The following is an 18,330-nucleotide window of genomic DNA, read 5'->3' on the forward strand; positions in this document are numbered from 1 at the left end:
GCGCTCATCTTGTCCCCGTAGATGGGGGTGACTTGGTCCCGCAGTAGCTTGCCCTGGTTGTCAAAATGACCACGCGCCGCCACTGTTATATATGATAGCAAAATGAGAAAAATTAGGTTTCGGTAGATGACTTGGTGGTGACGATACGACCATTAACAGTCATCTGAGTCGGTTACCAGCTAAAGCAAGCACATGAATAAATAAATTAATAACACAAGTCCATGCTTCCGAAAACAAATAACTGGCTAACTAATCCCATACCGACCTGGTAACCGGACGAGAGGCCGTGGTTCGCCATATGATTAAGACGTCTTATCGGCTTTCCTCTCCCTCGGGATAAATATGTAGATCCCGTAATATTACACTCTCAAGATATACATATGGAAAAAATATATACATACACTATGTAAAAAAATGATATCTGATTAGATATGAGATAAATATCTAATCGGGACTAGGAAGTTATTTAAATAAATTTTAAATAGAGAAGAGCAAAAAATAAGAATTCCATACCAAATATATTATTATTTAGTATATTAATTTACACTTTCAATATATTCTGAATCTTCTTTTGTGCTTACACACGATAAAATATAAGGGATAAGATCACAGGGAAATTGAAAGTTTTATAAGTGACAATAATGTGTCGTCTGAATGTGTAAGGATCGTTTCGAGAATTGCTCTACTGACGTACTTTGCTGTCAAATACATATAGGCGCGCATATTTATCTATCTTGGTGTTTGGTTCATTTGGTGAAAGGATTATTGTTATCAAACCAGGAAATGTCCGGTTTCAGTAAATCGTTTAGGAATAGAGCAAAATGGCGTTGGAAAGGAGGGCTATGAATTTATATCTCACTGCAAATGCCGCGAAATTCTGTTTGAACAAAATTGTTGATTTTTTGGGGAGTGGCGGTGGTATGGCCCCACAGGCCCCCGCACTGACTACGCCTATTGATACAGTACCAGTTATGTGATATTTTCAGTACAAGGATACAGTTGGCTTTGACGATCTCTCCGACAATAGTCTTGAAACGGTACATTATTTCTCGCGGAATTGGTGGAACTGTCTTCTTGACGAATATCACAGTGCGTAATGTAAGGATCGGGCATGATTAAAGTCCTGGACAAAAACGTTGTTGAAAATTACGGCCAATAAAGTAAGTAAAAGATGATAACATTTATATATATATGAAAATAGTTTAAGTAATTAAAAGATGATAACATTTATATATATTTATATATATATATATATGAAAATAATTTAAGAGAGAAAGAATTGAAGATCGATATGATGATGACTTTGACATGTGACTCACCCTCCTGATAATTCGGTATCCATAAAGAATGTAACTAAGTATGAAAACCATGATATAATAAACTATCATACAATCATATAATGTATCTGTAATTCTGGAGGCCTATAATAGATGGAAATCATTTGAAGAGGAGGAATTGAATAACGATATTGCAATGAATTTATCTGATTACAGCTCGCTCTATGACTCGGTACTTTTCATGGTTTCAAAATAGTTTGAAAGGGAATGCCACTCAGAGAGTGTTATATTAGTAACAGGGGGTTCGGCGGTGTGGCGTACAAAATAGCACAAAGTAGCCCAAGTACCTGAGTACAATTGCCGTAACCAAAATTTAAGAGACAAACACACGGTGGAGATGAACGCTAGGCACGGTGAAGTAAAAGGGAAATCGATCATGTCAAAAATTAATCACCCGCTAGTTATCCGGGGAATTCTATTAAAATTATACTATGGATCGAAACTAGAAAATGAGTCGAATTCCATGTGTCTCACGAACGCGAATTTTCGAAATTTTGACCCATTTTTCTGGGCAGTTTCTTTAAAAAAAATAACCGCTGATGAAGTTTCTTGCCACGAAGGAAATTAATGTCAGGAAACTAATAATGCATTTTCCAATGTTAGCTACGTTTCACGAAAAATATCTTGTTATTGTAGAATAATGAATTTTGAGAGCTTCCGTTGGTGTGAAAATCTGCAGAACATCACATTTCACAAATGAGTAAATTTAGTGATTCTACAATGAAATGGTTCTGCATTCCAATTAATTAGTCATCGGGGAGTAATCTAATTTTGACGAAAACAGAACGCCATTGTCCAAACTTATATATATTATAATATTAATTTAGATACATTTTTTAAGATATTTTCGTACATCAATGTTTGACATGAGACAAGAAGGTCAGCATAAGCTTTACCCGATAATTGCTCTGTGTCGAAAGAAATTAGTCAAACCGTAATTAATGGTCTGATGATATCCGTGCTTCTTTGTGACCGCGGAACCGGGATCGGAATTGCGACAAAATTGGTCGCCATGGCTACCTCGGCCGTACTTCGGCGCCTCTGGATCGTAAATTTGTTTCCCAACTGGAGACAAACAGGCAGACAGGTCTCGATATCCCAACAGGCGGACAGACCTCGCGCCAGGCTGGAAAGCATGGCATTGTCGTCAACCGTTCAATATCGTTAACCGTCGGCCTAATTTTTCAATCGTCAAGTTTACAGCAAACTTCTTCATTTTATCAGAGCTATAATTTTTTGAAACCACGTACCCTTCTCAATGGCATGTTGGCTTGAAACTGGGAAAGCCCGGTAGCCTCAAAAGGGTGACCGTACATTTGTACCCATGTACATTTGAACCCATGCGTATATCCACGGGTTCAATCTATATGCGGGTGCTAAAACCCATGGGTTAGGGTTAGTATGGGTTTAACTATCCATGAAACAAAAAAAATTCCATAGGTGCAATAGCATACAGGTGCAATTGTCATGGGTTCAAATGTACGTGGGTTCAAATGTAATGGAACCCCTCAAAAGATGTCGTGATAACACGGTTGTGCAAATTGGTGCACAAAATAAATTCATTACAGAATTTTTTATTATCAATTTTACTTTCTGATTTCCTAAGGTTCCGCGAGGTGATATAAAAAACGTAGATGGGCAACAAAGTTTGAGAAACGCTGGTGTAACCGATCATTGTATGAAATTGTCGTATGCGTTCAATTCCTATAATTTGTAAATTACGGATATATATATATATATTGTGTGTAAGTTTTTATGCAAAGTTACCAATGTGCAGCACATATTCAATTGCAATATATATATATGACACTATTACAGATTTCTGATACGATAACGGAAGTTCATAGCAAAAATTTCTATTTTATTTTTATCCGTAGCTCGACTAATGAGAATATATTCGACTATCCATTGCCACAAATGCTAACTCCTTATAAATCACATCCAACGTTACGTTTTTTCACTATGTATTATTCTACAGTAATTACTATTCTCATGCCCAGGGATGTAAGTTTCGAATATATTTTTTTCGAATCGAATTTCGAATCACAATGTTCCGATTCGAATATTTGCGAATCTGATTCTATTTAGTATATCATCATATTATTGTTAACTTAGGAGGAAATATAGTATAAATTTTGATAAAATAACAATAATGAGCCCAAAGTAGGATTAAAGTTACTAGAAAAACACATTCCACGGATTTATCGACTATCAAATATATTCCACATGAGATTTATTTTTTGTTAGTGGTCACATATTTATTTACATACAATATCGGTTTTCTAGTATCTAATGATTGTTTCTTCTAAAATTGATCTTCAAAATACACCCAAATGATAATCGCTACTTAGTACCGTTTGCGCCATGATTTTATAAGAAGCAATGATAACGTGGGAAGCATCGCAGGCTGGTTTTTAATAATATATATATAAAGCAATGATGTTTTATTATAATAATATTATGTAGATAATTTGAAGGAACCTTTATATATTGAAATATTTGTGGGACTCCGTAACATTTTAATTAATAAAGAAAAATGAGCAAAACCATTGGCCCCTTTAAAGCTGCTACCAATATAAAATATAACAACTCTGGGAGTGTTAGACTTTGAAAAGCTGTAAACGCAAGGAAAATAAACGCTTTTGGGCGATATCGAGACTGCGCCGCTCATCGAGCGTCGTGCAAATGTCCTGTGTTATCTATGTAATTCATTTTTAAATAGAATCAAGCCTCTTTTTTCTAAATTGCTTCGAATCGATTCGAACTGATGTTGATTCGAATCGCTTCGATTCGAAATTCTGAAACTTTCAACCCCACGGTCATGCCGTTTAATCCGGCAGAATCGGGCCTTAACATTGTTTTGGGACATAAAGTTTTTTTTATTGTTCAGATATAATGTATATGACATATATAATGATACCCAGGTGGGTGTGGAGTGTATAATGTTGAGCAATTTTTTTTAAGTGGATTCAAAGTATTCGGTCCAAGATGACGCACATCCTGAACCCTAACCTGGTAAACATACAATGTTCGGGTTGTACGCCATCTTGATACGAATACTTCAGGAGCGCCTTTTTGTTAAAAACACTTATTTCATAACTACATGGTTTAGTTTTGCATACATAGTAACATTAAACCTCCTTACAATGTCAGAAATTCAATTTTAGTAGAATAAATGGTAGTTTATTTCACTAATACAAGCCAAGATCCATCGACAGCATCTAGCCACTTTCTATTGCGCTATTCAAACTACATTTGCATTGCCGCGCGCATTTCGTTTTCCTAGTTTAAGCTTAGGGACTTGGGAAATATTTTATTAGTTGACTTGGATTGGAATATTTGACCTTGTCTTTCACTCCGAACAAGGCCATGTAAAACCATCCACTGGTATCTAAAGATGTATAACGTGTTTTCTTTTGGAAGAACCGCAACCTTTCAGTGCTGCATTGACTTTGGCAAAATTAATATATCCTTGTGGAGATAGAAGGTATGCGTATGCGAAACCGAGATGTGCACCTGTTATGCCAACATAGTTGAGTCAAACGTTTTGAATACTAGTACATCTTCATTTTATCAGAGCTATAATTTTTTGAAACCACGTACTCTTCTCAATGGCATGTTGGCTTGAAACTGGGAAAGCCCGGTAGCCTCAAAAGGGTGACCGTACATTTGAACCCATGTACATTTGAACCCATGCGTATATCCACGGGTTCAATCTATATGCGGGTGCTAAAACCCATGGGTTAGGGTTAGTATGGGTTTAACTATCCATGAAACAAAAAAAATTCCATAGGTGCAATAGCATACAGGTGCAATTGTCATGGGTTCAAATGTACGAGGGTTCAAATGTAATGGAACCCCTCAAAAGATGTCGTGATAACACGGTTGTGCAAATTGATGCACAAAATAAATTCATTACAGAATTTTTATTATCAATTTTACTTTCTGATTTCCTAAGATTCCGCGAGGTGATATAAAAAACGTAGATGGGCAACAAAGTTTGAGAAACGCTGGTGTAACCGATCATTGTATGAAATTGTCGTATGCGTTCAATTCCTATAATTTGTAAATTACGGATATATATATATATATATTGTGTGTAAGTTTTTATGCAAAGTTACCAATGTGCAGCACATATTCAATTGCAATATATATATATATATATATGACACTATTACAGATTTCTGATACGATAACGAAAGTTCATAGCAAAAATTTCTATTTTATTTTTATCCGTAGCTCGACTAATGAGAATATATACGACTATCCACTGCCACAAATGCTAACTCCTTATAAATCACATCCAACGTTACGTTTTTTCACTATGTATTATTCTACAGTAATTACTATTCTCATGCCCAGGGATGTAAGTTTCGAATATATTTTTTTCGAATCGAATTTCGAATCACAATGTTCCGCTTCGAATATTTCCGAATCTGATCCTATTTAGTATATCATCATTTTATTGTAAACTTAGGAGGAAATATAGTATAAATTTTGATAAAATAACAATAATGAGCCCAAAGTAGGATTAAAGTTACTAGAAATACACATTCCACGGATTTATCGACTATCAAATATATTCCACATGAGATTTATTTTTTGTTGGTGGTCACATATTTATTTACATACAATATCGGTTTTCTAGTATCTAATGATTGTTTCTTCTAAAATTGATCTTCAAAATACACCCAAATGATAATCGCTACTTGGTACCGTTTGCGCCATGATTTTATAAGAAACAATGATAACGTGGGAAGCATCGCAGGCTGGTTTTTAATAATATATATATAAAGCAATGATGTTCTATTATAATAATATTATGTAGATAATTTAAAGGAACCTTTATATATTGAAATATTTGTGGGACTCCGTAACATTTTAATTAATAAAGAAAAATGAGCAAAACCATTGGCCCCTCTAAAGCTGCTACCAATATAAAATATAACAACTCTGGGAGTGTTAGACTTTGAAAAGCTGTAAACGCAAGGAAAATAAACGCTTTTGGGCGATATCGAGACTGCGCCGCTGCATCGAGCGTCGTGCAATTGTCCTGTGTTATCTATGTAATTCATTTTTAAATAGAATCAAGCCTCTTTTTTCTAAATTGCTTCGAATCGATTCGAACTGATGTTGATTCGAATCGCTTCGATTCGAAATTCTGAAACTTTCAACCCCACGGTCATGCCGTTTAATCCGGCAGAATCGGGCCTTAACATTGCTTTGGGACATAAAGTTTTTTTTATTGTTCAGATATCATGTATATGACATATATAATGATACCCAGGTGGGTGTGGAGTATATAATGTTGAGCAATTTTTTTTAAGTGGATTCAAAGTATTCGGTCCAAGATGACGCACATCCTGAATCCTAACCTGGTAAACATACAATGTTCGGGTTGTACGCCATCTTGATACGAATACTTCAGGAGCGCCTTTTTGTTAAAAACAATCATTTCATAACTACATGGTTTCGTTTTGCATACATAGTAACATTAAACCTCCTTACAATGTCAGAAATTCAATTTTAGTAGAATAAATGGTAGTTTATTTCACTAATACAAGCCAAGATCCATCGACAGCATCTAGCCACTTTCTATTGCGCTATTCAAACTACATTTGCGTTGCCGCGCGCATTTCGTTTTCCTAGTTTAAGCTTAGGGACTTGAGAAATATTTTATTAGTTGACTTGGATTGGAATATTTGACCTTGTCTTTCACTCCGAACAAGGCCATGTAAAACCATCCACTGGTATCTAAAGATGTATAACGTGTTTTCTTTTGGAAGAACCGCAACCTTTCAGTGCTGCATTGACTTTGGCAAAATTAATATATCCTTGTGGAGATAGAAGGTATGCGTATGCGAAACCGAGATGTGCACCTGTTATGCCAACATAGTTGAGTCAAACGTTTTGAATACTAGTAAATCACACACATTTTCCTGTGTGCTTCGGTTGTACGTAGTAACGCGCACATTTTTGCGCACATGCATTATATTCCACTTGATTATTTAGCTATAGGTTTTTGATGAGCTTTCGTGTATGATTTCATTCCATAGAATTTGTATGCTGTTCTAAAGAATACTAGTTTCAGCTTTTCTCATTCATTCAAACCACGTGTTGAAAGTAAGTTTTGTAATATTGCGTGTTGGTTTACAACATCCTTAAATCGGTGATGCCAGTAAATCTTTAATACAAAAAGATCAGTAACATCTGCAATAAAAACAGCAGTACCCACTCAAATGACAGCTGGGGGATGGATACTCTTAGTATCTGCTCCATCACGTGCCTCTTACAGTCTTACCAGTTTACATGAGTGCCAATTGGTATCTAAGCTCAGCCAAAGACGGACTGCAGTTGGCGTGACGAAATGTTTTTAAATATATATTCTACAATAAGATTATTTGATTGCACACTACTGAAAGTTCCGCCTTATATGTCTTTTCACTATTCCTTTACTGATATTCGATAATATGACGCTCATCAGACATAGTTCTTAAAGTGTGTAGATGGGTATAATCTTTTCCACGCTGTTCAGATGGGAATGCGCGAATATATATAAGAATTGCTAATATTGGTTTGCAATGCGATGAAATCCCATCTTGGCATTTCTGCCTCTCGCAATTGCTGCGTATACTTATCGGGGAAGTTCTGTGGCGTGGTTATCAAATAAAAAAAAAACATGGGAGTATTTTTTCTACTTCTCTACTACTATCAAACCTTGACATTTTGTGAAAACTTTTTTCCATGCAACCTTTTTTAAAAACATCCCCAACAACCACAATTAATTTTGTTATTAAACTTCCGAAACAAAAACATAAAATCATCAACAGATGCATATCACCAAGTAAATATTGCTGAATTGATCTTTATTTTACCATTTTTCATGTAATTCTTTTTGGTAAACCTGTTATCTATCGTAAATATAGCACATTTGACAATGTTGTAGTGTGACTTTTTTGGCCTCACATTTTTGATATTTGTAGTTAGAGCTCTTGGGGCTCTGTCAAACAAAGTTACATAGGCTACAAAATATTGGTTGTAAATTGCAAAACATGATCCTGTTGTTGGAATAACTTGACACTTTACCACGCGTATATATCATATATATCATTCATTGTTGAGAATATTAATTCTCGCTAACAAATAATTGACTGTACTCCACCGGGTGTATATACACTTGAACCACAGGCATTAGCAGGCTTGTATTGTTAATTGCAACAAAAACGGGTATTTTGAAATAGTACTCTTTATTTCACGCGTATGTTTCGACAGTATTTCCATATACTGTATATGGGACCCAAAGCTGGACTCAACAAATACCTAAAAGTTATTGATTTTATTTCCTAGTAAATTTGGTGCTTGCGTGGTTTGTGCACCAAGATTGCGCACAACCTGAACATAGTATTGTAACAGGTTATGGTTCAGGTTGTGCGTTATTATGATACACATGTTTGACGAAAAACACTAATACAAATATCTCAATAAATACCTAAAAGTTATTGATTTTATTTCCTAGTAAATTCGGTGCTTGCGTAGTTTTTGCACCAAGATTGCGCACAACCAGAACATAGTATTGTAACAGGTTATAGTTCAGGTTGTGCGTCATTATGATGCACAGGTTTGACGAAAAACACTAATACAAATATCAGGCCGTAAAAAAAATTGCTCAAGGCTGCAAACTCCACACCCATGTAGAAATGATGGGCAATTACCCCAAGATGAATAATCACAAATAAAAAAAACTTTATGTCTGAAATCAAACTTGGGACAAAAAGGTCCCCTTATATATATTATCTGCCGGACTAGTTATACACTTTCGTGTGTTTTCGATTATCATTTCTTGAATGATGGAAATAATATCTGAATCGTTACCGGCCACGAGTTTACTATGAATGTAAAGCGTGCTTAAATGTCAGTTAGTGCATGTTCACACGTGTAGCGTGTATTTTGGTCAATGCCCTTGCTTGAACTTACAAAAAGTATTTGTGTCTAGTGTCATCATAGGACATATATGATTAAACAAAGGTTAAAAGTGTCGATGGTGCCGTGTTGTTGTTTATGATTTCGATTTTGAAAGGTCAGAACCAAAGCGTATATATAATATAAGCGAGGCAACGCTCAGACAATGGACGCCATCTTGTGCCTATTGTTCTCGGCAATTTAACTCGGCGCCTTATGAGAAGTTCCAACACAATTATTGAAACATATCTATTATTTTCACTAATATTTTAGGTAGAAAAATTTTGAAGGTCGCGTTTTGAAATAGAATCATAGCCGAACATGCTTATATCCTTTCATGTTGGCCAAATTACATTTATAGTACATCAAATTGTCTTTGAAGACATGTATACCGGTTCCGAGTTGCTTCCGAAGTAAATAGGCCATTCTAATCGTCATAATTAACCATTTGACAATGGCGTTCCGTATGACGTCACAGATGAAAAGTTGTATTTATTCGTCGAAATTACCGGCCGACCCAACTTTGCTTCAATGGCCGTTTCTATTTTCTGGTTAATATTTTTCGTCCGTCAAGCTCCTTACTGCTCGGCTCCAAGCTGCGCTAGAAGAACAAATGACATTGTAGGATTGTTGCGGAGACATTTTACTGCCTCAAATTAGCGTATCACTATAAAATCTTTGAAAAAAAGGCCAAAAATGGTTCTACGCTGTGTTTGGTGTCAAATTTAACGCATTAGATAGTTTTTTATTATTAATTGCGTTATATATTTAGATAGCATATATCTTATAGTTCCAAATCCACCCCTCAGTTTCATTATAGCCCCTATAAAAGCGGACTTATTCGATTCGGTACAACAACACGACGAAAATTTCCCATAAGACTCCATTGTTTCGCGTTTACCAAATATGGCACAAGATGGCGTCCATGAACCTGTTTAACATTAGGCAAGTTGGTTGCCGGCCGTTGGTCAGAACACGGACATTAAAACTAAGCCCGCACGTTGATTTTGTTGATGGAATGAATCAAAAATCGATTCACAACTCGCTTTTATCGCATTGCACAAGCCTAGTATAACATATCTCCTGTATCTGCAAGTACGGTACTGATGAGATGCAATACGGCATGTCGCGCTATCAATGACAGACGAAGCAAAAAAAGTCAGGTGAAAGATACAGCTATGGGTTTATTGCGATGGTTCTGTTTATCGCCTGTTCTGTATGCTGATTATGAAGTCGAAATACCTTGAATCGGAGTGCCGACGTACTGGCGTAGCGGTATTTCCAGTACCGTACTCTGATGCTGATGTAATATCGCACCTTCCATATATCAGTATCCAGCTATGATAGTACATGAGTATAGTCTGATAGTCGTACTGCTGTACTGGCATCGCATTCGCATGTATCAGGGTAGGCTATTCAATAAAATTCTATGACAGAATACAGAGATATATAAATCTGACACATATTTTCTTTGTTTACATAAGTCAGTCTTTCAACACTAATGAAATAATTATTGCAAATGAAGTTAATTAATAATTCGTTTCGTCTTTTCCAATTTGGACTCCAATCTAAAACACACCACCGTAGGTTTTGTGGATACAATATTTTCAGAATACACCAATGCCAAACAGATTTCAAACAAGTCAGGTAAGTAAAAAATAATCTTGTTATTTATTCAAATTTATATATCACAACATAATATTGACTTATCTCTGTACTATCTGGAAGGAAACTTGCTTGTTTCCAATAATCAATATCAATTTTTGTAAGTAGACTAAGTTTGTACGAACTTGTGATAAATAGATCTAAACAAAGGCAAAAAAAATTACAATCGAGGATTTCTTCTGAAATAATGATTTTAGATATAAGTTAGCATAAAAGTCATAAATATTGGCTGAGCAATACCAAGATAGTACATACACCCATTTGAAAAACTTTCTGGGGATTCTGGATCAGCGTTTGTATGTGTAACTCAATCAATATTGTTGTCCATCAATGTTTCATCCATGGATAAATTATCATCTTGACTTCCATTTGTAATAGGTTATTTTCCAAACTTAATTGTGAGGTTCCAAATACTGATTTGAGATTGTGTAACTGTTTGTATTGTGTAACTTAAACCAAAATATACATCCGTTTTATTCCTGTTGTAATTTGTCAATATTGTTGTTGATCAATGTTCCAATTTCCATTCACAGATAAATTCTCATTATGACTTTTCTTTGTAACAGGTTATTTTCCAAACTTAATTATGAAGTTCCAGACACTGATTTGAGATTGATATCAGACACAATATTTGAAATATATAAAGACAATGCGAATGAAATACAATTATCAACCCTGCACAATGTAAGTTTAGTACTTTTTTAAGTAGGAATGCTTGTCTCTTGTATGTGAATGCCTTTTTATTACTTGGAATCGAATAATTTTGGTAAATTTAATAAGTTTTCAGTAAGCATGCATTTTACAAAAAACAAAATTGTTGAGTACTTCCCTAACTGCACTTACTTTGTTTTCTATTTACTTAGCCTACATATAATAACAATCTTATATCTTTTAATTTTCTTAGGCGTTGCTCGAACAAGGTATAAGGTGTAAAACAGATCCCAGATTCTCAACTTTTCAAACAAATTTAGCAGATTGGAAAGAAAGTAAAAAATCTGAAAACTTGGATGGAACTAAATGTAATAAAGATGAATTATTCAGGTATATTGCTTTGTTTTCTATCATCAGTGATAATATATGGATTGTTTTAAGTAAGTTGTCCTAATTTTTGACACGCTTGTAATCAACAGTAATTTTTAAGCTTTTTATCAGTTTTTTTTCATTAATGTGTTTAAACTCAAAAACAGAATATTATTACTGATTCATGTAAGCACTTTGCTAAATGAGCCTGATTTTAAAAACTTAATTTTGGAAATATTTCATATTATGGAATTATATCTGAAATACAAGGATTAACTTGTAATATTAATTAAAACTTAATCATATCAGGGCGGTTCAAGGTTGCGGGGTTGAATGGTCGCAAAACCTTTTGAGGAGGTCTCGTGGTCACAGTCGGAGAAAACCCAAAAGTTGTCAAAATATCGCGAATTTACTTACTTTGAATATATTAATAAATGATAGTTTACCGTTCTAATAAGTCTGCGTGTTGCGTGGCTGTTTTTTAAGGAAGATATATAAAGGCCTTTAGTTATTTTAAATTCCCGAGAAGTACTGTGGTTTTTTCCGTATCTTCTCTCGTGTTTGGAATGTCGCTTCAAAATATATCCTTTGTAACAGATATTACTTGTAAGCAGACCAGACACTGCAGTTTATCGTTGCGTTGCGCAAGGAAATACGTTTCCTCACAATTTTCCTCTGTCACGTTTCTTTTGACACTCATTTCATGATGAATTATTATATTTGACTAAATCAATAATTTGCAGCGTGAGCAGGCCTAATGCTATCGTCAAATAACAACCGAGTCCATCTAAGTTGGGATTTTGGGACCTAGCTGTCAGCTGATGAACCCTGGATTGCACAGACACTATGTAAGCTCTCTGTTTTGTCATCGCTGTAACATAGCCCACGCTTGAAAATAGAGAAGTGTTTTTACTAAACTAAGCTCACAAAAATATAGAAATATACGCTAAACTTATTCTGTGGGCCACACAGAATCTGTCCATTGCTCGTGTGCCGGGGTTTGGAGTCCTTGGACAACCCTGATCTACATCCATTTCTCTTATTAAGCCTGGCAATGACAGGCCTATAACAAATGTATAATACTCACAGTTTAATAGGTGACAGCACTTGTCTGGAAGTGATAACCAAAACTCTGGGACGTCAGTGCATCATTCCAGACTTTCAATCATTCTCTTCCAAGATTCATGCAATATTTGACTCAGTTAGGCATTGTGACACTGGCTCGGTAAGTTGGAAATAAATCTATATTCTCATTCTATTCTTCAGTGGTTAGTTCTTAGTTGTTGGCAGAAGTGCTGATATAGTTCTTGTGGAAAAGAGAGTGATAGTCGTCTTCATATAGCAAAAAGCAGCTGGTTTATTTTATTGGTATCTGGTCAAAATTTTACCGAACATAGGCTCCAAGTTTGCCCTGCTATTGATAAAGTTCTTAATCTCAAACTTAATCACATAAGTGATGGAGGATTTATGTACAAATTTCATAGGTCATTATTTCAAGTAGTTTCAAAGTGTGGAAATTATGAAATCAGATATAATTGTTTAAAAGAGTGACTTTTGAAGAGTTGAAGTTATTTATTAATATTATGTTAGTAGTATTGACAGTGGAGGAAATGTAATCAGTCAGGTGTAATCGCTACAAAACTGATACTTGAAAAATTAATTTTAGCTTGCGTCTTATATTCCTCAGCTAGCAAAAGAAGATCCCACGAAGTTTGGAATGTCATTATGTACTGTTGATGGTCAAAGGTAGGATGAATTAAAAACTTGTATCATTCATAATAGTCAAATCCATGTAAGTTATGATATCTTCACTTGTGAAGTTTAAATGTAAAATTTGATATTCAACCGAATAATGAAAACTTGTTCAATTTTGTAGATATGAATTAATTTTTTATTGAAAAATGTTTGGTTCAAATTTGCCTCAAACTTTCAGCTTATTCTTCAGCATCTGGTAACGTTTTTTCACTTTTCCTATTAATGAGTGTAAATTTAGGTAGAAATTACAGCATTGTCATGTTTGTATATATATTTACTCATAAGTAGTAATCAATAATAGACACAGGATAACTAGCTCACTGTTAAACAGCTTCCTGCTACATGTTAGCATTGACTCATACTTTTCTTTTCAACATTGTGTTTTTAAGTATTCCTGTCACAAAAATGGAAAGTTGTTTTTGTTGCTAATATTACTCAATATTTGAATGAAATATTACAGAATAGCTATCGGCGATGCTGAAATACCTTTTTGTCTACAGTCATGTATGAAGCCATTCCAGTATGCAATTGCAGTATCGAATTATACATCACAATATGTTCATCAACATATTGGGAAGGAACCAAGTGGAAATATGTTTAATGCAATCATGTTAAATCAAGAGGGTAAGTTTACAAAAGTATGTTTGTTTGGTGAAGAACTTTACAATTACAATATTGTAGTGTCGTCTATTCAGTAAGTAATATGTTATGGGATTAGGTGTCCTCTCTTGTTCTGAGGCAAAAGAATTAACGATACATTGAAACTTTAAGCTAGTGTTTCCCATTCGGGGAAGAATTTTGCCGTCTTGGGGAAAGCAGTTTCGCTATAGTATTACTTATGTTTTTTAGTTCTTTATTATTATTATGATCTTTAAAGAACTTTACAATGTTTATTATAGTCTATTCGAGTAATAGTGATATGTTATGGGATTAGGTTTCGTCTCTTGTTCTGAGACAAAGGAATTAACAACGCATTGAAACTCTATGCTAATGTCCACACAATCACTGATAGGATTATTTTATATGTGCTATCTCGGCATAGCTTTCTTAAAGAGCCTCTTCCAGTGTTTATATAAACGAGCAAAGTGTCATTTGAAATTATCTTCAAATAAAATCCTAGTTTTCACACATTATGATACTGATCCAATATTCTAGTACTCTATGAAGTAAAAAATATGTACGCCTTATGCGCCTGTCTCATGAATTGACAAATCCAAATCTAAGCAATTTATTGACAGTGTGCCTCATGGTCCATGAAATACGATAATCCTATATTTAAAATTCCCTTTCACAGTAGTTTGTTGCAGTTATTTATTTCTGAAAACTTTAGAATACTATCCGAATCATTGTACTTTAAAGGCCATGCTGAAATGTGTTGTTTTCAAATTTTCATCTATGTCCTTTTTATCCTCCAGACCAACCACACAATCCTATGATAAATGCTGGGGCACTAGTAGTGTGTTCACTAATAAAACCTGAACTTCCAGTGGCTGAGAGATATGTTCATGTAAGTTTGCTTAGTGTTGTACTTGTAGTAAATAAACACATTTCATGCGAGTGACCTCAGCTGTATTGGCTTATTTGATTTGATTTTTTTTTTCATTTAGAAGTAAAATGGTATATGTCGCTCTCATTGTTTTAGCACAGTATGGTGATCTGTTAATTTGTATTACCAATGGGGTAGAAATCTATGACTGAATTACGCAATATGTGAATCTCAAGTGCATTCTTTAGTCAAAATTTAAATAAATATTTTCGTTGTTTTCGGAAACTTTTGTGGCCATATTTGTTTATCGTACTTCCCACAATTTTATATTAATAGTGATATTTTTGTCAGAAGGAAGAATTCTTATTTCAATTCAGGTTCAAAATATTATTAGTGATATGGCCGCAGGTGAATACACATCATTCCACAATGCTGTATTTCAATCTGAAAAGGCAACATCATACCGGAACTTTGCTCTTGCTTATTTATTAAAAGAAAAAAATGTAAGTAACTTTTTACATTAGAAATTTATTGTAAATACTTTCTTAAAATTCTAAAATCATATTCTATTTAGTGTTTCGCTGATGGTACATCTGTAGAAGAGACAGTGGATTTATATTTGCAACTATGTGCATTTAAAATGACATGTTCATCTGCATCTGTGGCAGCTGCTACTCTAGCCAATGGTGGTGTTTGTCCTTTGAAACCAGAAAGAAGGATATTAAACTCTGATGCAGTGCGGAATACACTGGCATTGATGCACTCCTGTGGGATGTACGACTATTCTGGTGTTTTTGCCTTTCATGTGAGTTTGTATTTTAATTAAATGGCGTACAAATTTTAAAGTGATTAGGTATAAAGATGAATATATGTTACAGGTGGGACTCCCGGCAAAGTCTGGTGTCGCAGGTGGCTTAATGCTTGTTATTCCAAAAGTGATGGGAGTTACAATATGGAGTCCTCTGCTAGATGAAAAAGGTAAGAGTTTTTTTTATTAAAAGAAGAATCTATCTTCTAGATCAGTGTACTTCGTAGTTTTCCCGTCATGTCCCACTTGGCACCGCAAAATTTTTTCGCGACACCTGAGAATACAGAAATGTGAAAAAATAATAATAAAACAGACAATAATTTAGGTGAGGCTGAAATGATCACACAAAAAAACGAATCTTGGCTCTATTTCGGTGATGGTGGGTCTCAGTATTTGATCCTTTGTTTGTTTTAACATAAGTTGGTGCCGAAAAATATTTTACCATGGGATCAGGACCCCCAGTTTGAAAAGCCCTATTCTAGATCAGCGTTTCCAAACTGGGCACTCATCCTGCGGACCATGAGCAAAGATTTTCATTAGGTGTCATTCATGCCGACTGCAATAATTCAAATAAATTGATCCAGTTTGTAAACCTCCATCCTCCAAAGCACTCGCAAAATGAAAATAAAAAAGTTTACAATTGTAAAGTATAGGGAGAAATTTTCTTGGGTCAGAGGTTGGGAAACACTACATTTGTTTTAAATGTTTTAAGCATTTAATCAACAAATGTAGTGTCAGAACATCATTGTATTATGATTAAACAGGTCGAAGTTATACTGTTATTTACCTTCTATGTCAGGCAATAGCATGAGAGGATTGGAATTTTGCAGAGAACTTGTTGAACAATACAACCTCCATGCTTATGACAACTTGAGATATTCGGAAAGGAAAAGTGATCCAAGAGTTTTGAAGCGTGCTCTAACCGTATGTAATAGTTTTTATTCCAGAGTTACCAGGCATGTTAATAAAAATGAAATTAATTATGACCTTTCTCATTATTAATGTAAAATATGATATAGTGTGATTGATGCATGTATTGTTGAATTGAATCCAAACAGATATATTAAAATATACATTTAAAACCTATTACCAGCTATACGGTTGAAATACAAATCAGCAACACAAAACATGGAAAACACTAAATTCCCAACTCTTGGCTGGAAACACGTCACAGATTGATCAATATCACAGATTGATCAATACAAAGCGCTCGATACAAAAAGCATAAACAGCAAATCCTTGCTCACCATCAAGGAAATTGCTAAAATGACCTATTTTCATTGAATTCAACATGCTATTAATACAAATTCATTGTTATATTTCACAGTCGCTACAATTTCACTAATTTTATTCTGCAACGTTTCGTCTCACCCTAGATAGGCAGCCTAAAACAATAAGGAAAGAACATTTACGTGATTTAAATGTAGATGAAAGTGTGTTGCATCTTGCATGACCTTTGAACCTTCCAATATAGCCATTTTGATTCTTGCTACGGCATCTTTGGTCCTTCAACTGTACAATCAACCATATTTTTAATATTTATCAGCAATTTTTGTTTTTCAGGATAACGAAATTTGCCTTTTGTCATCATATGCACAACTCAAGTCAATTGAACGCCAGCATACACACCATCTCAACCTTGTGTAAATAGATTCTCGACTCAGAAAATATTATTGAGAAGTTTTTTAATATTGCAATTTAGGTTCACATCAGAATGATATTTATTTTATTTTTGTGCCTATAATACGTAGTGGCGCTTTGTATGAATATCCCTGCCAGCTTCAAACTTTTATTTGTGCTTCAAACACCTCAATGCAATTGTGATACACAATGTTTTCAAAATTTTATTGTTTTGTCATCTAGAAGCTTTTTGTATATACAGAATGTTACAAAATATGTTTTCAAAATCTTTTCCACGTTATACACAATAGAAATTGCGCTAGTACTCTTGATTAATTTTCATTGTGGATTATATCAATCATTTCAACTATGATGTCACACTGTGATATATGACACACCATGTTTGCACAAAGCTGTTTGTGTTTCCCTCATTGCCTGATAGTGTAACTATATGTTGAAGTGTTTTTAGAATAGTTTTATCTCCGCTTGCTTTATTTTATTGCACAGTTTATTATTTATTTTATTGCCACTTAACCATGTCTTGAATTTACCAGATATTGCTTGAATTAAACTTATTTTAAACATGGAATTCTATCTAGTACTTATGATAAGAACTAGGGTCTAGTACAGGGGTGGACAAGGTTTTCGTAACGGGGGCCAAAAATTTTGCGCATTTAGAC

The 18,330-nt window shown here is 34.5% G+C and overlaps 1 protein-coding gene across 3 annotated transcripts; it reads left to right on the forward strand.

Moving 5' to 3' along the window:
- Window positions 1-10,416: 10,416 nt before the first annotated feature.
- On the forward strand, window positions 10,417-18,239 carry LOC120342934 (glutaminase kidney isoform, mitochondrial-like). 3 transcript variants are annotated; one of them, XM_039411988.2, is made up of 12 exons: window positions 10,417-10,943; window positions 11,528-11,645; window positions 11,866-12,002; window positions 13,071-13,206; window positions 13,669-13,727; window positions 14,197-14,360; window positions 15,152-15,243; window positions 15,600-15,725; window positions 15,797-16,027; window positions 16,101-16,200; window positions 16,830-16,954; window positions 17,594-18,239. In XM_039411988.2, exons 1-12 carry the CDS (start codon window positions 10,816-10,818, stop codon window positions 17,675-17,677), a joined length of 1,500 nt encoding a protein of 499 aa, XP_039267922.1. In that variant the 5' UTR covers window positions 10,417-10,815; the 3' UTR covers window positions 17,678-18,239. The 3 variants fall into 3 exon arrangements, with proteins under 3 accessions (XP_039267922.1, XP_039267924.1, XP_039267921.1); XM_039411987.2 differs by having other exon boundaries at window positions 10,421-10,943; window positions 13,648-13,727; XM_039411990.2 differs by lacking the exon at window positions 13,669-13,727 and having other exon boundaries at window positions 10,419-10,943; window positions 14,237-14,360.
- Window positions 18,240-18,330: the final 91 nt, after the last annotated feature.

This window comes from Styela clava, chromosome 3 (genome assembly GCF_964204865.1).
Source record: "Styela clava chromosome 3, kaStyClav1.hap1.2, whole genome shotgun sequence".
Lineage (NCBI taxonomy): Eukaryota > Metazoa > Chordata > Ascidiacea > Stolidobranchia > Styelidae > Styela > Styela clava.

What these genes read in the sequence shown, in the direction of transcription:
- LOC120342934 (XM_039411987.2), top strand. Translation starts at nt 10,816, where the DNA reads ATGAAGTTAATTAATAATTCGTTTCGTCTTTTCCAATTTGGACTCCAA. An exon ending in AATTATCAACCCTGCACAAT is followed by an intron (nt 11,646 to 11,865) that starts GTAAGTTTAGTA and finishes TAATTTTCTTAG; the next exon opens with GCGTTGCTCGAACAAGGTAT. An exon ending in TTTTGAAGCGTGCTCTAACC is followed by an intron (nt 16,955 to 17,593) that starts GTATGTAATAGT and finishes TTTGTTTTTCAG; the next exon opens with GATAACGAAATTTGCCTTTT.